Raw genomic sequence first — 22,848 nt, 5'->3', positions numbered from 1 at the left:
AGGCCTGCTCCCACAAGGGCCTCCCTGCTGCCTGTCTTCTCCTTCCGAGACGACAAGCTCTTCCAGCAGTTGCTGAACCCGCCCAGCACCTGGTTGCCCCAGATTCAAAAAGCACCATAGCCGCAGCTGAGCATGGTGTTGCTGCTGTTCCATGGCCGAGGAGGCTGCAGCTGCCCTTCCACTCACCTGTCCACACCGTTGGCCAGCCTGGCACGCCCTGGGCCCACCCCGCCCCGCCCACTGATCTCTGTCCTAGTGATTGCCCCCGGCTGGAGGAGGTGGGGCCAAAGGAGGCCAGAGCCCGACCAGCACTGTTCTCCCCCCACTGGGGGCAGAGATTCCAGCGCAGCGAAGCCGGGCCCAGCCAGGCCCAGGTGGACGTGCTGCACGCGCTCTCAGTGGAGACGCTCACGTGGCTGTTGGAGGAGTACAAGCATGATACAGGGACACGCACAAGTCACCTCCAACGCCACGCCCCACCCTGCCCCCTCCGTGGTTTCCAATCAGGGAATGAAATTCAATGTGGGAAACCGACCAGAGGTGTTCCTGGGTTTGTGCACCGCAGAGGCAGCCGGGGTGCGCTTTGAGGCCAGGGGACGCACACCCCGGACTGTAGCTCCCAGGTGGCTTTGTCACTCCCAGAGACATGCAAACCGGTGGGGTGCACACTGGACACTTTGGAGATGCAAGAGTCTGAGCTGAACTTCTGGCCCTGCCAGCGCCTAGACCCTGTGGATGGGCTGGCTGGCTGCCTTTTGTTCACCCCCTGGGATACCCCTTGCAACTGTCCCTTCCAACCTTCCCAGTCCCGACTATCACCAGCGCAGACCTATTTACTGAGGAAGTTCAAAGACCAGTTTGAGGAGCCTGGAGATATTTGGGGCTCCAGATCCTGATAAACCCCATGAAACTCAGCCCAACACACAGCCTACCACAAAGAGATCCACAACCCTGCCAGGCACCAAGCGCTGCCCTCTCTGGACAGAAATATTCCCAGGCTCTCCCCCAGAACTTCAGCTTCCTCCTCTGCTCTCAGGACTCCTTCTGGCAGAGGGGAGGTACTGGAATGGAAGTGTCTGCAGCCTCGCCACCCTCTGTCACCTCAAAAAGCCGATGGAAGCAGTATCGAGAAATGATAGCTGCCTACCAATGGGTGTTGACTTTCTTCTTCATGGGTGAGAGGGGGAGAGACCTGGTGCCTTGGGTCTGCTAGGGCAGAAGGGTCCAGAGGAAGGAAGGCTGGGCAGACGGGCAGCTGGCCTGGATGCCTGAGGGCCAGAGGGGATGGCAGGATGTACGGTGGGGGTGGAAAGGAGGGGAGTGGCTGGGTGCAATGACTGTTTCAGAAGCAAATTCATTCTTTTCTCTTCTTTCATCCAGGCCCTTTCTTTTCTCTTCTCCTCATCTTCCTCCTCTTCACCTCACTCTGGTCAATCTCTGTTCTCTACCTGGTGTGGCTCTACCTGGACTGGGACACACCTAACAAAGGTGAGCTGTGGGCAGGGGCCCAGGTAATGAGAAATGGTGGCTGGGGGGAGGCAGTTACCTCCAGGGATTCTGGGGCCCTCTGTCTTTGCCCGCATGTGGAAGGTGTTGCAACTGGATGAAGAATTTTACTGTGTGGAAGGACCTGAGGGATTATTATCCTATCAAGGTGATGGGTCCTTTGACTGCCTCCACCCTCCCCCACCTCCCACACTGCTCTTCCCCTTCCATGTGCTGGACAGAGCCTGAGCACATAAGCTGGGGCAGTGCCCCAGGGCTGGATGGCCCCCAAGAGAGGACCAATGATCCCATCCTAGGACCTTGAACTCTGATGTCTGTTGGGGGGCAGGGCAACTCTTTTCAGCTGTTGTCTTTCTTTCTCTGCCTTCTTTGCTCATCCTGCCCAACACCCTGAAGCTGGTGAAAACAGCAGAGCTGCCCCCCAACCAGAACTACGTGGTGGGCAGTCACCCACATGGGGTCATGTGCATGGGGGTTTTCTGTAATCTCTCCACGGAGGGCAATGGGTTCTCCAAGCACTTCCCAGGGATTCGGACCCATCTTACTGGACTGAGTTGCCTCTTCTGCCTCCCAGTCTACCGAGACTACATCATGGGCTATGGTGAGCCTCTAGCTGAGTGGAGCGATGCTCCCCACACACTGGGAAACCCCCAGCTCTCCCCTCCCCAGTACAGGGACCTGGCCAGAACATCGGCCAGGCTCGCAGCGGGCATCAGTGAGTGGCTTCACTGATGGGTTCTGACATGGGGATTGGGTGCGGGTTTGGAAGGAACAGAATTCAGGGTTCACCTGTCCTATACTAAGGGTGAGGGGCCAAGGGCCTGTGGAGGGGCTGCTGACTGCTTCCCACCTACCCCTGCCTACAGGAGCGCGTCCTGTGAACCGCCAGAGCCTGGACTTTGTCCTGTCCCAGCCGCAGCGTGGGGAGGCCGTGGTCATTGTCATAGGGGGTGCCCAAGAGGTCCTGTATGCGAACCCAGGGCAGCACTGCCTCACGCTCCGGAAACGCAAAGGCTTTGTGCGCCTGGCGCTGAGGCACGGGTGAGTGCGCATGGAGGGCCTGCTGGCTGTGACTCCACAGCTCCCCTGGGCTGTCCACTCTCTGTGGGTCTACACTCCCTCTCAGTCCCTAGACATCTGGGGCCCTGGAGAGGGGACTGTGTCCCCAGAGCCAAGCACTGTGTCCTAGACCTGGAGGCTCATGGCAGCCCTGAGCATCTTGCTCTGAGCCAAGCCCTGTGCCCCGTTGCCCGGGCTCCCTCCCACCCCCAGTGACGCAGAGGCAGGGGCGTCAAGCCAATGGCAGGTCCTTGGGCTCAAAGCCCTGCATGCTCTTTCTGACCTGATCTCAGAGGCAAGACCTTGGACTTGTCTCTACCTGTGAAGAGGCGTAATACGGACTAGCCATCGTGTTGTAGTTATAACAACTGAATGAGAAAGTGAGTATGTGAAGGCCAGCTACACAATCATTTCTCAAGAAATGTGAGTCTCTTCTTCTAGGTCAGGCATCCTCAAAATACAGCCCTCGGGCCACATAGGGGCCGCCTAGCACATTTATCCGGCCCTCGAGGTGTTTTTGTCACAACTGCCTTTCCAGCTTAACAGCCAACTCGTCCTGGGCTGACAGTGCACAATCTCCAACAGTCTGAGGGACAGAGAACTGGCCCCCTGTTTAAAAACTTTGAGGACCCCTGTTCTAGATCTTTCTTTGTAGGTGCAGTCATGTGCTTTGAAAGGCCCTGGGAAATGGCCTCATGAGGCCTGGGGAGGGACTTGCAGCCCCCATGATGCTCTTGGAGGGGCAGTCCAGAGGCCTGAGCACCCCTCTTCTCTCTCGCCACCCTTCCCAGGGCCTCGCTGGTACCCATATACTCCTTTGGGGAGAATGATATCTTCAGAATCAAGGCTTTTCCTGAGGACTCCTGGCAGTTTCAGTGCCAGATGCTCTTTAAGAAGCTCCTGGGTTTTGCACCTTTCATCTTCTGGGGCCGCAGTCTGTTCTTGGCCAACTCCTGGGGGCTGCTGCCCTTTGCTGTGCCCATAACCACCGTGGGTGAGTGCCACCCGTGGGGGGGCTGCCAGCCGCTCTGTGGACAGCGGGGGCCCCTCGCTCACCTGTGTCTCCCTCTGTCTGCAGTGGGCCGCCCCATCCCTGTGCCCCGGCGCCTCCACCCCACCACGGACGAAGTTGACCACTATCACGCCGTCTACATGAAGGCTCTGGAGCAGCTGTTTGAGGAGCACAAGGAAAGCTGTGGCGTCCCTGCTTCTACCCACCTCACTTTCCTCTAGGCCTGGCCTCAGCTGCTCGCTGAGCCCCCAAGACCCTGACCCAGGGTGCTGGGACCTCCTCCTACTGCCACACTCCATGCCTCCAATCAAAGCAAGATGGGGAAGCGAGCCTGTCAGGGCCTGATCCACGCCCATCCTGATGTGCCACAGAGCCTCTGCCTTAGATTGGACAGAGACTCAACTCTGCATGTGGCTGGATCTTGGACAAGCCCCTCCCCTTTGCCTCTTCTCTGGATGTAAATAAAGGCATCTGCTTAGCTAAGAGCTGTCGGGCATCAGGACAGGGTTGGGAGGGAGGATTGGTGGAGGGGCAGGATGTGAAGAGCAAGCATGGTTCAGGTGTAAAAGAAGTTAGTCTATGGCCTTACCAACCGGAACCCACCTGATCTCGGAAGCTAAACATGGTCAGCCTGGTTAGTACTAGGATGAGAAAAGTTGGAGTAGATGATGGATCAGTGAGGAAAAGCTGGGCTCGATCAAGGGCCCATAACAGGAGGCAGAGTGAACAGATCCTCAGCGGAGAAAAGATAGAGTTAATGGGACAGCTTGCTCTGCACGCCCTCCCCATCCTCTATGTGTTCCTAGGGCCAAGAAATCCAATCAACAAGGACTTATTTACCAGGATTAAGACGAACTTCAAGTCTGGGCATGGTTGCTCATGCCTATAATCCTACCACTCTTGGAGCCGAGGCAGGAGGATCTTTTGAGCACAGGAGATTGAGACCAGCCTGAGCAAGAGTGAGACTTATTTCTACTATGAAAATAGATAGAAATTAGCTGGACACCTAAAAAAATATATATAAATATTAGCCAGGCAAGATGGCACATGGCTAATAGTCTCAGTTACTCTGGAGGCTGAGGCAGTTGGATTGTTTGAGCCTAGGAGTTTGAGGTTGCTGTGAGCTAAGCTGACGCCACGGCACTCTTGCCCAGTCGATAGCGTGAGATTTTGTCTTAAAAAAAAAAAAAAAAAAGACATACTTCAAGCCTGGCATTCCACTCAGCACAGTGGACTTTTGTCAAGATTAAATGAATTAAAATTTAAAGGTTAGAGGCTGGGCACGTTGGCTCACACCTGTAATCCTTGCACTCTGGGAGGCTGAGGCTGAAGGATTGCTTGAGGCCAGGAGTTTGAGACCAGCCTAAGCAAGAGTGAAACCCCTTGTCTACTATAAATAGAAATATTAGCTAGATGTGCTAGTGTGCACCTGTAGTCCCAGACACTGGGAAGGCTGAGACAGGAGGATCACTAGAGCCCAGGAGTTTGAGGTTTCAGTGAGCTATGATGATGCCACTGCATCTAGCCCGGGTGACAGAGAAAGACGCTGTCTCAAAAAAAAAAAAAAAGGAAAGAAAGAAAAAATATATATTCAGTGGAAGAACTTTCCCTTGTTGTTGGATGAAAACTGGGCAGTCCCATTGTTTACCTCAGGTAATAAGTTCTACATTAACTTGGTGCATAGCATTTTAGTTCCTGTGGTAATAAACACTGCAGTCTTTATCCAAGGGTAGGAATTTTCTCTTCGCTGGCAAGGCCAGGCTACCTACTTGGCCTAACAGTGGCAGTTGGGGAAGGTAGAGTGTGCAAAGGTAAGACTGACCTCTTCCCTACTCCTCCCGTAATGGCTGCTATTACCAGCCCTGACTTAGAGTGTAGGGCAGAGAAAGGGAAAGAATGCCAGAAACGTCTAGCTGGACAAGGCTGTCACAGGAACGTGGTGTTCTCTAGGCCTTCAGATTGCCAGAGCTGATCTCTCTTCTTCCTGGGGACATTCACAGATCCCTCACAGGTTTCCCTGTTAGGCCCTTTTGGCAGCTCCTGAGCTTTCTCTGCCTCATCCTCTGGCCTTGGGCTTCTGCCCATGCTCTCCACACGGGTCTGCTCCACAGGAATCCCATTATTCTAGGGTGTGAGGGCTGGAAAACCCAGCTCCAGCCATGAGCATCGTGGCCTGGGTGCTCTTGGAGTTCAGGTCCCACTGTGGCACTTGTCCTTCCTTCTCTCCTGCCGTGGGGACATCCAGACAGCCACAATCGGCTGCTAGATTTCCCTGGTGGGCACCTTCCCCAAACACTGGGGATGTACCAAGCTCTTGTCACTGATCCTGTTGTGGGAAGTCTGGCCCTTTGCGGGTGGGGCTCACAGGACTCTGAAAGCCTTTCCCCACACCCTCTTTCCTCCTTCTCCAAACTCTGTTCCTTGTGGTGGGTGAGGGGCTAAAGAGTCACTTCTCAAACATTTGCCCTTAATGTGTTGCATGTGATCTGCTCTGGCTCCCTTTGAGACGCAAGGCCTATTTAATGCACCTCCGTACCTCAGCTTGGTGCAAATTTCAGTGCTGGCATCTCCAGTGTTTTACTCTGGGTTCCTTCCCCAAGGGGCACTGGCACCAACTTCAAGTGAAAACTGGACACCTGGGCTGGGGGCTGTGGGGATTAGATCCTGGGGATCTTCCTCCAGCGCCCTGTCCCCCCTCTTCTCCCTGAGTACTGGGGCCTTGGCATGGGATTAGGGGAGGCTGGAAGGGGTTTCATCCCTCATAAGGCCTCTGTGTAAATCCCAAGTGATGGGTGAGGAGTGTGGAGAAGGCTTGGCCTGAGGTGGGAGAGGGCACTAGAAGCCAGGGTGTTCCCTGGAGGAACCGGGCTTGGCCAAGGAAGCAGAGAAAAGTTCATAATAGGTCAAACTGCTAAGGTCCCTGCGAAGCCAGGTTGGTAAGTTTATGAGGAAAGGGCCAGGTATGGTCAGAGTTGAGAGAGGAAGAAAGGGAAGGAGGAGTCATCCTTGAGGTAAAAGACCACTGGGGTGTGGGGAGAGGCCAGGGCAGGAAGCAGAAAGGTGAAGATCAGCCTCCGTCCCCAGGGGAGACTTGGTGTCCCAGTGTGGAAAGAGGGAATGTGATATGGCCAGGAAAACGGGCTCTGTGACTGCTGAGGGTTGGAAAGACGGGGCTGGGCAGAGGGGTTTGGAAATGACACCCTTGGGGGATCACAGGTGTGGCTCCCCCAGGCCACCTCCGACCAGGGTTTACTTCAGTCCATGATCACTGCTTCCCTATGGGTCATGCCAACTTGGAATTCTTCTGTGTACTGAGACAGGGTTGTGTGTGGCCTGTCCCCACACTGTCAGGCTTGTTCTGAAAATGCCATCCTCTCCAGGAAGCCAGCCCAGGCTGGGAGGAAGCACCAGGTGTCGGGAGCCCTGCCCTGCCTCCCCCACCTCCCTGAGCCTCCCTAAGCCTCCTCTGCGTGCATGCTCACACCCCAGCCCAGCTGAGGGTGACAGTCCTCTGGTCCCCATCTTCCCCCGTCATCTGTTTCCTAGCCCTTCCTTATCAGGCAGCCATGTTGGGTGGGACCTGGTCTACAGGGCTGGGGCCCAGGTGGAGAAGAATAAAGAGTCAGTGGCAGGTCTACGTTACACACCTTCCACCAGTCTCCCCTGGCCTCAGGCCGCAGTGTCAACACCAGGGCTGAGATGGGGGCTGAGATGCCACACTGGATTCTCAGGCAGGCCTTCTGAGGGGGGCAGCAGGGACCAAGTGCTCGTCACCCAGCCACTGCCTGGCAGCTGCTGTCATCAGGATTCCAACTTGGAAGTAAATCCCTCAGGGTGGCAGTCAGCCTGTCCCTGGGGCCGAGCCTGGCTGACGCCTCACTCCAGTCCTTGCCTCTGTTACCACATAGAGGAGTTAGGAGCAGGTGGTGGAGCTCTCCAGGGTAGCAGCCTGGTCAGAAGCTGAGGGCTCCTGTCACCACAGAGCCCCAGTCCAGCATGACACAGGCGTCCTTTTATCCCCTGGAGAAATCAAGACCCCTGTATTTGGAAGAACCTATGGCTTGGCAGCTCCCAGAGAAAGGCAGTCTAAAGCCTGGCCTTCCTTCCCCAGATGAAGTAGTTTTCAAATTTGATCAGAATCGTGTGTGAATCCTGAACGTGGCCTACGACACCCTCGCTGTCATGGTCCATGGAAATGGTCCCACTATGGTGCTCCTAGTGGCTCCCTCCTCTGTCCTTCCTCAACCACAAGACACCTGCAACCCTTCTGAGAAGGTGGCCCTCCCCAGCCCCCACAGCAGATGAACTGGGAGAGGCTCCTGCTCCCCTTGCTGCTCTGTCCCCACCTGTCCCCTGACCCCTCACGCCTGAGCCTCTACAGCTATGCAGGTCTCTCCCCAACAGCTCGAGCTGAACTACCTGGGAAACTATGTCCCCAATGGCTGGACTCCTCAGGGAACCTGCAGGTTCTGCAATCAGGAGAGGACACTCCTGGGGGGCAGGTGAGGGGCTGCCAGGGTGGGGCATGAGGTCACTGGAGGCAGGTGCAGGCAGAGCACACTGGGCAGGGGCGGGGGCAGAGCTCATCAGTCCCTCAGGCCTGGTGGGGTGTTGGTGGCAGAGGGAAGGCTCAGGCTCTCCTCTGAGCCCCCTCATGTTGTGTCTTCCTCCTCCCCCCTGGGTGCTTCTGGCTGTGTTTGTGGAACAACCTACCCCGTTTCTGCCCCATTTCCTGCATCAGCTGCTGCTCCTGGACTATCCCCCTGACCGGGTCACCCTTTTCCTACACAACAACGTGAGACACCCTCCCCTGTGGACCCTCCCATGGGACACTGTCCCTGTCCTGATCAGAATTCCTGCCCCTGATCCCAAACTCCTTCCCTCACACTTCACCCATCCACATCCCTCTGGTGCCAATTTCTGCCATCTGCCCCATGCCCAGGAGGTGTTCCACGACCCCACATCCCAGACTCCTGGCCACAGCTCCAGGACCACTTCTCAGCTGGGAAGCTGGTGGGGCCAGAGGAGGCCCTGACCCAGGTGAGCCCAAGGACATGGTCATGTGAGTGGACGCTGGGCAGGGAGGTGACAGGGAGGAGGGTGGACTAGATGGACTGCCATCCACTGCATGGTCCTTCCCTCACCTGTCGTCCCGCCGGCCCCTCATGGGCCTCTGCAGTCTCACTCTCGCACCCCATGTGACTGTCCCTCCCTTGCCACTAGCAGAGGACCCGGGGATGGGGGCTTTCCTTTCATCCTACAGCCCCTCCCCCCGTCTTCTGCCCCTGGCAGCTTCTCTCTGTGGAACTGTCACCTCCAGGGACAGTTGTCAGCAGGACCTCAAGTGTGAGTTCTACTTCAGCCTGGACGCTGATGCCGTCCTCTCCAACCCGCAGACCCTGCCCAGCCTCATGGAGGAGAACAGGTTCCTTGTCCCCCTAAGCCAGGGAGCCCCCGTAGTCCCCAGGACCCCACTCCTAAGGGTGCCTGGGACTCCCTGAGGCGTCCACCGCTCTGCCCGGCCCTCACGCCCACCTGTCCACAGGAAGGTGATAGCGCCCATGCTGTCACGCCATGGCAAGCTCTGGTCCAACTTCTGGGCAGCGCTGAGCCGGAATGAGGACTACGCGCGCTCCAAGGACTACGTGGAGCTGGTGCAGAGGAAGCGAGTGTGAGTCCTGCCCGGCCGGCAGCCACCCCTCACCCACCCCTGCTGAGCTGGGACCTACGCAGTCCCCACCCCCTTGCTCACAATATCCAGGCCACTCACCGGTCAGATGTCCCTCGGCTTGGGGTGGTCGTGACCAGTCATGCCTGACGGGATGTGAGGGGACCTTGAGGCTCAGAGACTGTGATATCTGGAGGGAAGGACTTCCTGGGAGGAACTGGGCAGAAACTGGGGGCAGCCCATCTCACTGACCTGGCGTTGGTGCCTCCAGGAGCGTGTGCAACGTGCCCTACATGATCCGAGGGGAGACCCTGCGGGAGGAGCTGCCCCAGAGGGAGGTGTTCTCAGGCAGCGACACTGACCCGGACACGGCCTTCTGTAAGAGCCTGCGGGACAAAGTGAGTGGCGGTCAGGCCTGGGTGCAGTGCCTGGAGGCCAGGTGCTGGGATACAAGGGGCAGCCGCCGGGGATCCCCGATCACCCCCACCCTCCCACCCCAGGGCTTCTTCCTCCACCTCAGCAATCCGCAGGAATTCGGCCGGCTCCTGGCCACCTCCTGGTACAACACAGACCACCTTCACCCTGACCTCTGGCAGATCTTCGACAACCCCCTTGTGAGTCAAGCCTCACTGAAAGCCAGCATGTCCCTCACCCTCCACCCAACACTGCCTGGGCTGGGAGTGAAGGGACACCTGTCTGACATGCTCCGCCCCCTGCAGGACTGGAAGGAACAGTACATCCATGAGAACTACAGCCAGGCCCTGGAAGGACAGGAGATTGTGGAGCAGGTGAGCCAGCTCAGTTTCCCGACTAAACCATGGCCAGGGCCTCTGTGCCCACTCCCCACCCACCACCTAGATTAGCAATTTTTGCCCTGAGCTCCCTGATCAGGCAAGCTGGAGGCAGAGCTGAGCAGGTAGGGCTCCAGCCCCACCCTTGGCATTTGACAGAGGGACTCCTCTTGCCCCTGTGGCTGCAATCATATCTTTAACAAGGGATGTGTTCATGTAAAGAAGTTTAGAAACCACAGTCCCTGCACCCAGGTCTCTGGGACCCTCCTGCCACCTGTGCTGTGCCACCCTTGGCCTAGCCCGTCCCCAGCTGCATTCATCCCACCTTCCCTCCTCCTGCTAGCCCTGTCTCCCATCCTTGTGCCTCCTGTCCCCTTCCCCGTTCAGCAGCATCACCGCAGCCCTGTTCTTCCCTGCCCCGTCCTCAGCCATGCCCAGACGTGTACTGGTTCCCGCTGCTGTCAGACCAGATGTGCGACGATTTGGTGGAGGAAATGGAGCACTATGGCCAGTGGTCAGGAGGCCGGCACGAGGTGGGGGCTGTGCAGAGGGGGAGAGGGGCCCCTAGGAGAAGGGAATGCATGGTCTGGTCCAGGAGGAAGGGAGACAGGAGAGTGGGAGCAGAGAGGGTCCCCAAAGTGGGAACAGCCCCTGGTGGTACAACTGCAGTCATTCATTGAAGAAATATTTACTTGGCCACTGTCCTAGATGGAGCCATGCAGTGAGGACTTGTGCCAGTCGGGCTCTGCCCTCTCACAGACAGCAGCGGCCGCCCCGCGTCTAAGGCTGTGATGGGCAGCCCAGGTGCTGTGGGAGCCGCAGGGCGGCCTTGGCCTAGACTTGTGATGACCAGGGGGTCAAACAAGGTGACAACTTAGCCGAGACTTGAAGGGCCAGTAGCAGTTAGTGAAGCTGAGAAGGAGCAGAGAAGACTACTGCAGATGGAGGGAGCACAGGTTTTCAAGCCTCAGAGTGAGAAGGGGGGGAATCCGGCAGTGCTACTAGGGAGGTCACACTCCGAGAGTGTGGGGTGGCTCAGTGCCCACTGGACACAGGATTCCAGGCTGGCTGGAGGCTACGAGAACGTGCCCACCGTGGACATCCACATGAAGCAAGTGGGCTACGAGGACCAGTGGCTGCAGCTGCTGCGGACGTACGTGGGGCCCATGACCGAGAGCCTGTTCCCGGGCTACCACACCAAGGTGGGCCGCCCACCTGCCGCCCCTGCCTGCACAACCCGCCGCACCCAGTCCCGGGCTGGAATCCCCCACAGAGCTCTTTCAGCCCAGTAGGGTTTGGGGCCCCTGTATCTCCATGGCATCCGGTCCCCAGGCATGACACTGCACAGGGGCCTGGGGAGGGGAGCAGCCAGGCTGAGACCCCGTTAGCCATGAGGCCCTTCCAAGGCTCTCTTCCCCAGATAGGGCTGTCAGCTCCCCAGAAGACCCCCCAGACCTCCCGGCCATCCCTGTAGCCTCTTCTCTCGTGTCCCCCAGACTCGGGCAGTGATGAACTTTGTGGTCCGCTATCGTCCAGACGAGCAGCCCGCTCTGTGGCCACACCACGACTCATCCACCTTCACGCTCAACGTTGCCCTCAACAGCAAGGGCCTGGACTACGAGGTGCGCCTGCCCCTCCATACACACACTTGTCCTGGAGCCCTGATATTCCCCAGAGCCCCTACACGCTCCCCTCAGCTGCCTCCCTGCCTGTGCCCCAGCCTTTTCCTATTTCCCAGGTATTTGGGAGGTGTCACCTCCTGAATCCCTTCCTCTGGGTTTCCCTTGTCTGGGGATAGCCTGGCCCACACCTGCCCTCCCCCCTTGCCTGGCCGCCCCTCCCCCTCCTACCTGTGCACTCCCCAGGCCCCACGTCTGCCTACCCCATTTGTCCCCTTCTCTTCCCAGGGTTGCCTCCCTGGGGAAGGGCTGGGGCCTCCTGCACCCTGGCCGCCTCACTCACTACCACGAGGGGCTGCTCATGACACAGGGCACTCGCTATATCATGGTGTCCTTTGTTGACCCCTGACACTCAACCACTGCCAAATTTTCCCTGCCTTTGTATGGGGGATGTGACCCCAATCTGGGAGAGGGGGTGTGTCCATCTCCTCACTTTCCCAGTGTATGTTCTCTGTGCCTGGGACTGAATGTGTCACTGTAGACCCCAGCACACAGCCCTCTCAGGAAGTTCCCGCCCCTCCCTCAGCCCCCATGAGTTCAGGAGGACAGGGCTTCTGGGGGTTCCCCATGTGATAAATTATTAAGTTTCCTCAGTCTCCCTTCTAACAAAGGAGGATTGTTGAATCTGGAGTCCATTTGTCATCTTTCCTCTCCTACCGACTCATCTCCCCTCCTGCCAGCCAGAGTAGGGGACCCTGATAAGGGGAGAGAAGAGGAAAAGGGAAGAGAAGGAAGTTCCCCCATGGGGGAATCTAGAAGCTTCCTTCCTCTAACTTGACCCAGGTGGGGAAACGGGAGGAGGACAGACCATTCCAGGCAAGGTTCAGATGAAACACCACCCCCTGCCCGGCCCGAAGGCTTCTCACTGGTCCTTTCATCCCATGATAGCGTGATTTTTCCTGGTTGAAGGGGGAGGTGGCACATGCCTCGGCTGGGATCCAGGGACAGTCTAGAAGAAGGAAGTCCCCCTGGAAGCAAGTATTCTAATGAGGGGGCCTGTCTGCCACCTAAGCTGCTGGTGGGGTGGGCTCAGGAAGGGTCCCACAACAGGTGTCATCCTCAGGAAGCTTCCTAGATGGTGGGAGTGACAAGCAGCCTGGAGGAGGAAGGGACAGACCTCCAGAGATCAGGTGTTGCGAGGCAGCAAGTCTTGTCACCCTGCCCTGGTCTCCCCCAGCCTCACACTGAACACTGAATTCATCTCTCAGCTGTTCCCAGGCATCTCGCCATCCACTGCTAGAGTCCCCTTCTCCCTCCCTGCCGCCCAGCCTCCAGGGCCAGCCTCCTCTGGGGAGCCCGTCCGAGTGGATGCAGCGTCTTTCTGGCCAGACTGAAATCCATCCCTCACTGCCTTTGTCACCTACCCTGTGGATGGCAGTTGCTAAGCAGGGACAGGAGAAAACTCCTCTTGGCAAAGTGTCCTCCCTCAGAGGCCTGAGCTGCCCCACAGGCTTGGACCTCAGAGGCCAGGCCCCAGACTGAGGGGTTTTCAAGCTGTTCTCCCTTGTGTGGGGAGAGCTGCCCTTCGTGGTGTTCCTGCTCCCTGGGGCCTCTTCCCGCTGTCCCAGACCTCCATTCGCCTGCCCCTCAGGAGGCCCAGGGCCCTGACCTCCACAAAGTTCAAACGCCTTCCCTCAGGCTCCGGGCCACACCCCTGGTTTGGGCCCATTGGTCCTAGCCCTGTGGACTCAGGTTGCCATGAACCCATCCTTCCCCAGCTCCCGTGGCTCCAGTGTGCAGGCAGCAAAGGAAGTGGGAATGGGGGTGGTGCCAGGGACAAGGGTCAGGGCCAGTGGAGGTGGGCCAATGGGGGGTTACTTGAAAGCTGAAGGTGACCCCTGTGTGACTGCCACACAGTATGATGGCCTCCACCAGCCTCCTCCTCCAGGTTCTGCCAGTGCTCGCTGTGCTGCAACGTGCCTTCTCCTTCTTGGGGCTTGGTGAGTCCCCAATCCTGAGGATCCGGGTGGGGCCCAGCACCTGGTGCTCTGCTTCCACATTGCCCCAAGAGAGGAGGTGTTGGGATGTCTGAGGTCCTTGAAGGAATCTGGGGAGGAGGTGGGATGGAAGAACCCATGTGCCATGGAAGTAGGGAAGGGGGAGGGGGGGAGGCTCGGGCTTAAACACCCAGGTTCTCAGGCCCACCCCATCTTCCAGCCCAGGTGTCCTGGCAGCCTTGCTCCTTGCATTCCTAAGCTGGAACTGGACCTGGTGGTCCCCTACCAGGTCATGCTCTACTGAGACAGGACCAACGCCAGGGCTGGAGGCCACCACTCTGCCTGGGTCAGCAGCTGGGTGGTGTGGAGACATTTCCGTGACTGCTTCCCCATATTGGTGAGGGCGCAGGGCACAGGGCACAGGTTTCTGGGTGGCGCTGGGGCTTCAGAATAGACTCGGGCTCCTCATCAATGTCACGGGTGGGTTGGGGTGCCTGCCCTCTGCTCCCCAGATGGTCGAAATCGCAGAGCTGGATCCCTCCCAGAACTACCTCTTCGGCCTCCACCCTCACGGGGTCCTGTGCTTGGGGCCTTCAGCAACTTCTGCACAGAAGCCACAGGCTTCTCCCGCCTCTTCCAGGGTGTGCGGCCGCTCCTGCTCATGCTGCCCTGTTGGTCCACCTTCCTCTCTTCTTGGACTATATCATGTCAAGTGCAGGAGGGATCGCCCCTGCTGTCCCCTCCTGCCAAAGCCACACGCTCCTCTTGTGTGGGGGCTCCTGGGCCCAGCTCTAACTTACCAGTGTCCCCCACCCCCATCCCTATCTTCTCTGGACGACCCAGGCATTGTGTCCCCCAGCCTCTGCCCTCTCCCCAGGTTTGGTCTCCTCTGAAAATCGAGGGTTGTCTATCTGCTGTCCCTGCCTGGGGGTAGCCTGGCAGTGGTTCTGGCCATGGAAGGGCCCCTGGAGGCACTGGAGGCAAAACCCCGAGCGCTGAGCTTGCAGAACTGGAATAAGAAGGGGTTCGTGAAGCTGGCACTGGAACAGGGGTGAGGTGCTGGCAGGGTGGAGAAGGAGTGGGGCGCCTGGGGCCAGAAGTCAGCTGAGCCTGCTCCCACATGGCCTCCCTGCTGCCTGTCTTCTCTTTCGGAGAGAACAAGCTCTTCCAGCAGTTCCCAAACCCGGAGAGCTCCTGGTTGCCAAGGCCGCAAAAAGCACAGCAGCCGCCACTGAGCGTGGCGCTGCCTCTGTTCCATGGCCACCGGGGGCTGCAGCTGACCTTCCACTCGCCTGTCCACACTGTTGCGAGCCTGGCGCGCCCCGCCCCCGACCCACGCCACCCTGTGAACGGCTGTCTGCAGCGATCTCCACCGGTGCACAGAGGAGGCCAGAGGCCAGCCCCGCCCCTGTTCCACCCAATGTGGGGGCCCCAATTCCTGTGTGGCAAAGCCCAAGCCCAGCCGGGCGCAAGTGGACGCGCTGGACAGGCTCTCCGTGGAGCAGGTCACTAGGCTGTTCGAGGAGCACAAGCGGTACTATGGGGACAAGCACCACTGCCACCGCACCCTTCCCCCACCCTGTCCCCTCTGTGCCTGCGGGTAAGTGCGATTAAAGGTGGGAAACTGACCGGAGGTGTTCGTGGGTTTGTGCACAGCAGAGGCGGCTGCGGTGCCCTGTGAGGCCAGGAGATACAAGGCTGGGACTGTAGCTCCCAGGTGGCTTTGTCACTCCCAGAGACATGCAAACCAGTTGGGCACACGCTAGACACATTGCAGATGCAACAGTCTCAGCTGAACTCCTGGCCCTGCACCGCCTGGAACCCCGTGGACAGGCTGGCTAGCTGCCTTCTGTTCACCCCCTGGGGTACTCCTTGCAACACTCCTTCGCCCCCTCCCAGTCCCGCCCATGGCCAACCCAGACCTATTTACTGACTGAGCAAGTTCAAAGACCAGTATGAGAAGGAGCCTGGAGATATCTAGGGCTCCAGATCCTGATATACCCCGACATTCACCCCAACACAAGCGTTCTGCAGGAAGATCTGCAACCCTGCCAGGCACCAAGCGCTGCCCTCTCTGGCCACAAAACTTCCCAGGCTCTCCCCCAGACCTTCACCTTCCTCCTCTGCTCTCAGAAGTCCTGCTGGCAGCGGGGAAGTACTGAAATGGAAGTGTCTGCAGCCTCGCCACCCTCTGTTACCTGGAAAAGCCGATGGAAGCAGTATCGAGAAACGATGGCTGCCTACCAATTGGTGTTGACTTTCCTCTTCATGAGTGAGAGGGGGAGAGACGTGGGTGCCTTGGGTCTGCCAGGGGAGAAGGGTCCAGAGGGAGGAAGGCTGGGCAGATGGGCAGCTGGGCTGGATGACTGAGGGCCAAGAGACCACCCAGAGAGGGCGACGGGATGGTAGGATGTCCAATGGGGGTGGAAGGGAGGGGACTGGCTGGGTACAATGACTGTTTCAGAAACAAATTCATTCTTATCTCTTCTTTCACCCAGGCACTTTCTTTTCTCTACTCCTCATCTTCCTCCTCTTCACTTCACTCTGGTCAATCTCTGTTCTCTACCTGGTGTGGCTCTACCTGGACTGGGACACACCTAACCAAGGTGAGCTGTGGACAGGGGCCCAGGCAATGAGAAATGGTGGCTGGGGGGAGGCAGTTACCTCCAGGGATTCTGGCGCCCTCTGTCTTTGCCCACAGGTGGAAGGCGTCATGACTGGATGAGGAATTTCACACTATGGAAGGACCTGAGGGATTATTATCCTATCAAGGTGATGGGTCCTTTGACTGCCTCCGCCCTCCCCCACCTCCCACACTGCTCTCCCCCTTCCATGTGCTGGACGGAGCCTGAGCACATAAGCTGGGGCAGTGCCCCAGGGCTGGATGGCCTCCAGGAGAGGACTGACCATTGATCCCATCCCAGGACCTTGAACTCTGAAGTCTGCTGGGGGGCAGGGCAACTCTTTTCAGCTGGTGTCTTCCCTTCTCTGCCTCCCCCGCTCATCCTGCCCAACACCCTGAAGCTGGTGAAAACAGCAGAGCTGCCCCCCAACCAGAACTACGTGGTGGGCAGTCACCCACATGGGGTCATGTGCACCGGAGTTTTCTGTAATCTCTCCACGGAGAGTAATGGCTTCTCCAAGCATTTCCCAGGGATTCAGACCTGTCTAACTGGACTGAGTGGCCTCTTCTGCCTCCCAGTCTACCGAGACTACGCGATGTGCTATGGTGAGCCTCTAGCTGAGTGGGGCGATTGCTCCCCACACACTGGGACACCCCTCGCCTCTCCCCTCCCGAGTGCAGGGACCTGGCCTGAACATCGGCCAGGCTCCCAGCAGGCATCAGTGAGTGGCTTCACTGTTGGGCTCTGACATGGGGATTGGGTGCAGGTTTGGAGGGAACAGGATGGAGGGTTCACCTGTCCTATACTAAGGGTGAGGGGCCAAGGGCCTGTGGAAGGTCTGCTGACTGCTTCCCACCTACCCCTGCCTACAGGAATGCGTCCTGTGAACCGCCAGAGCCTTGACTTTGTCCTGTCCCAGCCCCAGCGTGGACAGGCCGTGGTCATTATGATAGGGGGTGCCCACGAGATGCTATATGCGAGCCCAGGGCAGCACTGCCTCACGCTCCGGAAACGCAAAGGCTTTGTGCGCCTGGCGCTGAGGCACGGGTGAGTGCGCATGGAGGGCCTGCTGGCTGTGACTCCACAGCTCCCCTGGGCTGTCCACTCTCTGTGGGTCTACACTCCCTCTCAGTCCCTAGACATCTGGGGCCCTGGAGAGGGGACTGTGTCCCCAGAGCCAACCACTGTGTCCTAGACCTGGAGGCTCATGGCAGCCCTGTGCGTCTTGCTCTGAGCCAAGCCCTGTGCCCCGTTCCCCGGGCTCCCTCCCACCCCGGGCGAGGCAGAGGCAGGGGCGTCGTGCCAATGGCAGGTCCTTGGGCTCAAAGCCCTGCATGCTCTTTCTGACCTGATCTCAGAGGCAAGACCTTGGACTTGTCTCTTTACCTGTGAAGAGGAGTAATACGGACTAGCCACCGTGTTGTAGTTATAACAACTGACTGAGAAAGTCTCACTTTCTCAGTCAGTTGTTATAACTACAACACAAGTATTTCTCAAGAAATGTGAGTATTTTCTTCTAGATCTTTCTTTGTAGGCACAGTCATGTGCTTTGAAAGGCTTTGGGATGTGACCTCATGAGGGCTAGGGAGGGACTTGCATTCCCTGTAGTGCCTTTTGGGGCACAGTCCAGCAATCTGAGCACCCCACTTCTCTCTTGCCACCCTTCCCAGGGCCTCACTGGTGCCCGTGTACTCCTTTGGGGAGAATGATATCTTCAGAATCAAGGCTTTTCCTGAGGACTCCTGGCAGTTTCGGTGCCAGATGCTCTTTAAGAAGCTCCTGGGTTTTCCACCTTTCATCATCTGGGGCCGCAGTCTGTTCTTGGCCAACTCCTGGGGGCTGCTGCCCTTTGCTGTGCCCATAACCACCGTGGGTGAGTGCCACCTGTGGGGGGGCTGCCAGCCGCTCTATGGACAGCGGGGGCCCCTCGCTCACCTGTGTCTCCCTCTGTCTGCAGTGGGCCGCCCCATCCCTGTGCCCCGGCGCCTCCACCCCACCACGGATGAAGTTGACCACTATCACGCCGTCTACATGAAGGCTCTGGAGCAGCTGTTTGAGGAGCACAAGGAAAGCTGTGGCGTCCCTGCTTCTACCCACCTCACTTTCCTCTAGGCCTGGCCTCAGCTGCTCGCTGAGCCCCCAAGACCCTGACCCAGTGTGCTGGGACCTCCTCCTACTGCCACACTCCATGCCTCCAATCAAAGCAAGATGGGGAAGCGAGCCTGTCAGGGCCTGATCCACGCCCATCCTGATGTGCCACAGAGCCTCTGCCTTAGATTGGACAGAGACTCAACTCTGCATGTGGCATGATCTTGGACAAGCCCCTCCCCTTTGCCTCTCCTCTGGATGTAAATAAAGGCATCCACTTAGCTAAGAGCTGTCGGGCATCAGGACAGGGTTGGGAGGGAGGATTGGTGGAGGGGCAGGATGTGAAGAGCAACCAGGATTCAGGTGTAAAAGAAGTTACTCTATGGCCATACCACCCAGAACGTGTCTGATTTTAGAAGCTAAGCAGAGCCAGGCCTGGTTAGTACTTGGATGGGAGAAGTTAGAGTAGATGATGGATCAATGAGCAAAAGCTGGGCTTGATCAAGGGCCCATATAAGGAGGCAGGGTGAATAGATCCTCAGTGGAGAAAAGATAGAGTTAATGGGACAGCTTGCTCTGCATGCCCTCCCCATCCTCTATGTGTCCCTGGGGCCAAGAAATCCAATCAACAAGGACATATTTTAACAGCATTAAGACCTACTTCAAGGCCGGGCATGGTGGCTCATGCCTGTAATCCTAGCACTCTTGGAGGCTGAGGCAGGAGGATCTTGTGAGCTCAGGAGATGGAGACCAGCATCAGCAAGATTGAGACCCATTCTACTAACAAAATACAAATTATCTGGACAACTAAAAAATATATATATAAAAATTAGCCGGGCATGGGGGGGCATGCCTGTAGTCCCAGCTACTCAGGAGACTGAGGCAGTAGGATTGCTTGAGCCTAGGAGTTTGAGGTTGCTGTGAGCTAGGCTGACGCCACAGCACTCTAGCCCAGGCAATAGAGTGAGATTCTGTCTTAAAAAAAAAAAAAAAAAAAAAAGACATACTTCAAGCCTGGTATTCGGCTTAGCACTGTGGACTGTTGCAAAGAATAAATGAATTAAAATTCAAAGGTTTAGGCCGGGCGCTGTGGCTCACGCCTGTAATCCTAGCTCTTGGGAGGCCGAGGCGGGCGGATTGCTCAAGGTCAGGAGTTCAAAACCAGCCTGAGCAAGAGCGAGACCCCGTCTCTATATTAAAAAAAAAAAAAAAAAAAAAAAAAAAATTCAAAGGTTTAGGCCGGGCGCTGTGGCTCACGCCTGTAATCCTAGCTCTTGGGAGGCCGAGGCGGGCGGATTGCTCAAGGTCAGGAGTTCAAAACCAGCCTGAGCAAGAGCGAGACCCCGTCTCTACTATAAATAGAAAGAAATTAATTGGCCAACTGATATATATATAAAAAAATTAGCCGGGCATGGTGGTGCATGCCTGTAGTCCCAGCTACCCGGGAGGCTGAGGCAGAAGGATCACTTGAGCCCAGGAGTTTGAGGTTGCTGTGAGCTAGGCTGACGCCACGGCACTCACTCTAGCCTGGGCAACAAAGCGAGACTCTGTCTCAAAAAAAAAAAAAAAAAAAAAAAAAAATTCAAAGGTTTAGAGGCTGGGCACGGTGGGTCATACCTGTAATCCTTGCACTCTGGAAGGCTAAGGCAGAAGGATTGCTTGAGGACAGGAGTTTGAGACCAGCTTGAGCAAGAGTGAAACCCCCTGTCTACTAAAAATAGAAATACTAGCTAGATGTGCTAGTGTGCACCTGTAGTCCCAGATACTGGGGAGGCTGAGGCCGGAGGATCACTTGAGCCCAGGAGTTTGAGGTTTCAGTGAGCTATGATGATGCCACTGCATCTAGCCCGGGTGACAGAGCAAGACGCTGTCTCAAAAAAAAAAAAAGAAAAAGAAAAAACGAAAAAAAAAAGGAAAGAAAGAAAAATATATATTCAGTGGAAGAATTTTCCCTTGTTGTTGGATGAAAACTTAGGCAGTCCCATGACTTACCTCAGGTAATAAGTTCTACATTAACTTGGTGCATAGCATGTTTAGTTCCTGTGGTAATAAACACTGCAGTCTTTATCCAAGGATAGGAATTTTCTCTTCGCTGGCAAGGCCAGGCTACCTACTTGGCCTAACAGTGGCAGTTGGGGAAGGTAGAGTGTGCAAAGGTAAGACTGACCTCTTCCCTACTCCTCCTGTAATAGCTGCTATTACCAGCCCTGACTTAGAGTGTAGGGTAGAGATGGGGGAAGAATGCCAGAAACGTCTAGTTGGACAAGGCTGTCACAGGAACGTGGTGTTCTCTGGGCCTTCAGATTGCCAGAGCTGATCTCTCTTCTTCCTGGGGACATTCACAGATCCCTCACAGGTGTCCCTGTTAGGCCCTTTTGGCAGCTCCTGAGCTTTCTCTGCCTCATCCTCTGGCCTTGGGCTTCTGCCCATGCTCTCCACACGAGTCTGCTCCACAGGAACCCCATTATTCTAGGGTGTGAGGGATGGAAAACCCAGCTCCAGCCATGAGCATCGTGGCCTGGGAGCTCTTGGAGTTCAGGTCCCACTGTGGCACTTGTCCTTCCTTCTCTCCTGCCATGGGGACATCCAGACAGCCACAATCGGCTGCTAGATTTCCCTGGTGGGCACCTTCCCCAAACACTGGGGATGTACCAAACTCTTGTCACTGATCCTGTTGTGGGAAGTCTGGCCCTTTGCAGGTGGTGCTCACAGTACTCTGAAAGCCTTTCCCCACACCCTCTTTCCTCCTTCTCCAAACTCTGTTCCTTGTGGTGGGTGAGGGGCTAAAGAGTCACTTCTCAACCATTTGCCTTCAATGTGTTGCATGTGATCTGCTCTGGCTCCCTTTGAGATGCAAGGCCTATTTATTGCACCTCCATACCTCAGCTTGGTGCAAACTTCAGTGTTGGCATCTCCAGTGTTTTCCTCTGGGTTCTTTCCCCAAGGGGCACGGGCACCACCTTCAAGTGAGAACTGGACACCTGGGCTGGGGGCTGTGGGGATTAGATCCTGGGGATCTTCCTCCAGCGCCCTGTCCCCACTCTTCTCCCTGAGTAATGGGGCCTTGGCATGGGACTGGGGGAGGCTGGAAGGGGTTTCATCCCCCATCCGGCCTCTGTGTGAATCCCAAGTGATGTGTGAGGAGTGTGGAGAGGGCTTGGCCTGAGGTGGGAGAGGGCACTAGAAAGCAGCATGTCCCTGGAGGAACCGGGCTTGGCCCAGGAAGGCCCGGGCCATTTTGAGAAATGCTCAAAATAGGGCAAAACTGCTCCTGGTCCCTGCGAAGCCAGTTAGGTAAGTTTATGAGGAAAGGGCCAGGTATGGTCAGAGTTGAGAGAGGAAGAAAGGGAAGGAGGAGTCATCCTTGAGGTAGAAAGACCACTGGGGTGTGGGGAGAGGCCAGGGCAGGCAGCAGACAGGTGAAGATCAGCCTCCGTCCCCAGGGGAGACTTGGTGTCCCAGTGTGGGAAGCGGAAATGTGATGTGGCCAGGAAAACGGGCTCTGTGACTGCTGAGGGTTGGACTGTCCTGGGCAGAGGGGGTTGGGAATGACACCCCCAGAGATCACAGGTGTGGCTCCCCCAGGCCTCCTCCCACCAGGGTCCACTTCTGCCGATGTGCTCTACTTCCCTGTTGGTCGTCACAGCTTGGCATCCTTCCTGTGCACAGGACAGGGTTGTCTGTGGTCTGTCCCCACACTGTCAGGCTTCTTCTGAGAATGCCATCCTCTCCAAGAAGCCAGCCCAGGCTGGGAAGAGGCTCCAGGTGTCGGGAGCCCTACCCTGCCTCCCCCACTTCCCGAGCCTCCCCAAGCCTCTTCTGTGTGCATGTTCAGACCCCAGCGCAGCCGAGGGTGACAGTCCTCTGGTCCCCATCTCTCCCCGTCACCTGTTTCCTAGCCCTTCCTTATCAGGCAGCCATGTTGGGTGGGACCTGGTCTACAGGGCTGGGGCCCAGGTGGAGAAGAATAAAGAGTCAGTGGCAGGTCTACGTCACACACCTTCCACCAGTCTCCCCTGGCCTCAGGCCGCAGTGTCAACACCAGGGCTGAGATGGGGGCTGAGATGCCACACTGGATTCTCAGGCAGGCCTTCTGAGGGGGGCAGCAGGGACCAAGTGCTCATCACCCAGCCACTGCCTGGCAGCTGCTGTCATCAGGATTCCAACTTGGAAGTAAATCCCTCAGGGTGGCAGTCAGCCTGTCCCTGGGGCCGAGCCTGGCTGATGCCACACTCCAGTCTTTGCCTCTGTTACCACATAGCGTTTCTCCTGGTGTGTCTGTGTCCAGGTTTCTCTCTTTCTGGCCTCAAACAATCTTCCCGCTTTGGCTCCTAACGTGCTGGGATATAGCTGTGAGCCACCTCACCTGGCCCAAAGATTTCTCTTCTTATAGGACACCAGTCATGCTGGATTAGACACCCACCTTAATTCAATTAGACCTCATATTGACTTGATAGCATCTGCAGATTCCATTTCCAGATAAT

The 22,848-nt window shown here is 57.0% G+C and overlaps 1 protein-coding gene and 2 pseudogenes across 1 annotated transcript; all 3 read left to right on the top strand.

Moving 5' to 3' along the window:
- The first annotated feature begins 435 nt into the window (after nt 1–435).
- Nucleotides 436–4,062, top strand: LOC105868508 (2-acylglycerol O-acyltransferase 3-like; annotated as a pseudogene).
- A 3,511-nt stretch (nt 4,063–7,573) lies between these two features.
- On the top strand, nt 7,574–12,064 carry LOC105868211 (multifunctional procollagen lysine hydroxylase and glycosyltransferase LH3-like; annotated as a pseudogene).
- Nucleotides 12,065–15,023: 2,959 nt separating this feature from the next.
- LOC105868209 (2-acylglycerol O-acyltransferase 3-like) lies at nt 15,024–18,650 on the top strand. The gene is made up of 8 exons (XM_075995356.1): nt 15,024–15,252; nt 15,786–15,924; nt 16,151–16,258; nt 16,354–16,424; nt 16,677–16,881; nt 17,149–17,323; nt 17,947–18,149; nt 18,234–18,650. Exons 2-8 carry the CDS (start codon nt 15,816–15,818, stop codon nt 18,386–18,388), a joined length of 1,026 nt encoding a protein of 341 aa, XP_075851471.1. The 5' UTR covers nt 15,024–15,252; nt 15,786–15,815; the 3' UTR covers nt 18,389–18,650.
- Nucleotides 18,651–22,848: the final 4,198 nt, after the last annotated feature.

The sequence above is a fragment of the Microcebus murinus genome, chromosome 19, assembly GCF_040939455.1.
Source record: "Microcebus murinus isolate Inina chromosome 19, M.murinus_Inina_mat1.0, whole genome shotgun sequence".
Taxonomy (NCBI): Eukaryota; Metazoa; Chordata; class Mammalia; order Primates; family Cheirogaleidae; genus Microcebus; species Microcebus murinus.
This window is presented reverse-complemented; position numbering and strand designations above follow the sequence as displayed.

Coding starts and splice junctions, on each gene's coding strand:
- LOC105868209 (XM_075995356.1), top strand. CDS start 15,816: ATGGAAGTGTCTGCAGCCTCGCCACCCTCTGTTACCTGGAAAAGCCGA. Junction 15,925..16,150: donor GTTGACTTTCCTCTTCATGA/GTGAGAGGGGGA, acceptor TCTTTCACCCAG/GCACTTTCTTTTCTCTACTC. Junction 16,425..16,676: donor GGGATTATTATCCTATCAAG/GTGATGGGTCCT, acceptor AACACCCTGAAG/CTGGTGAAAACAGCAGAGCT.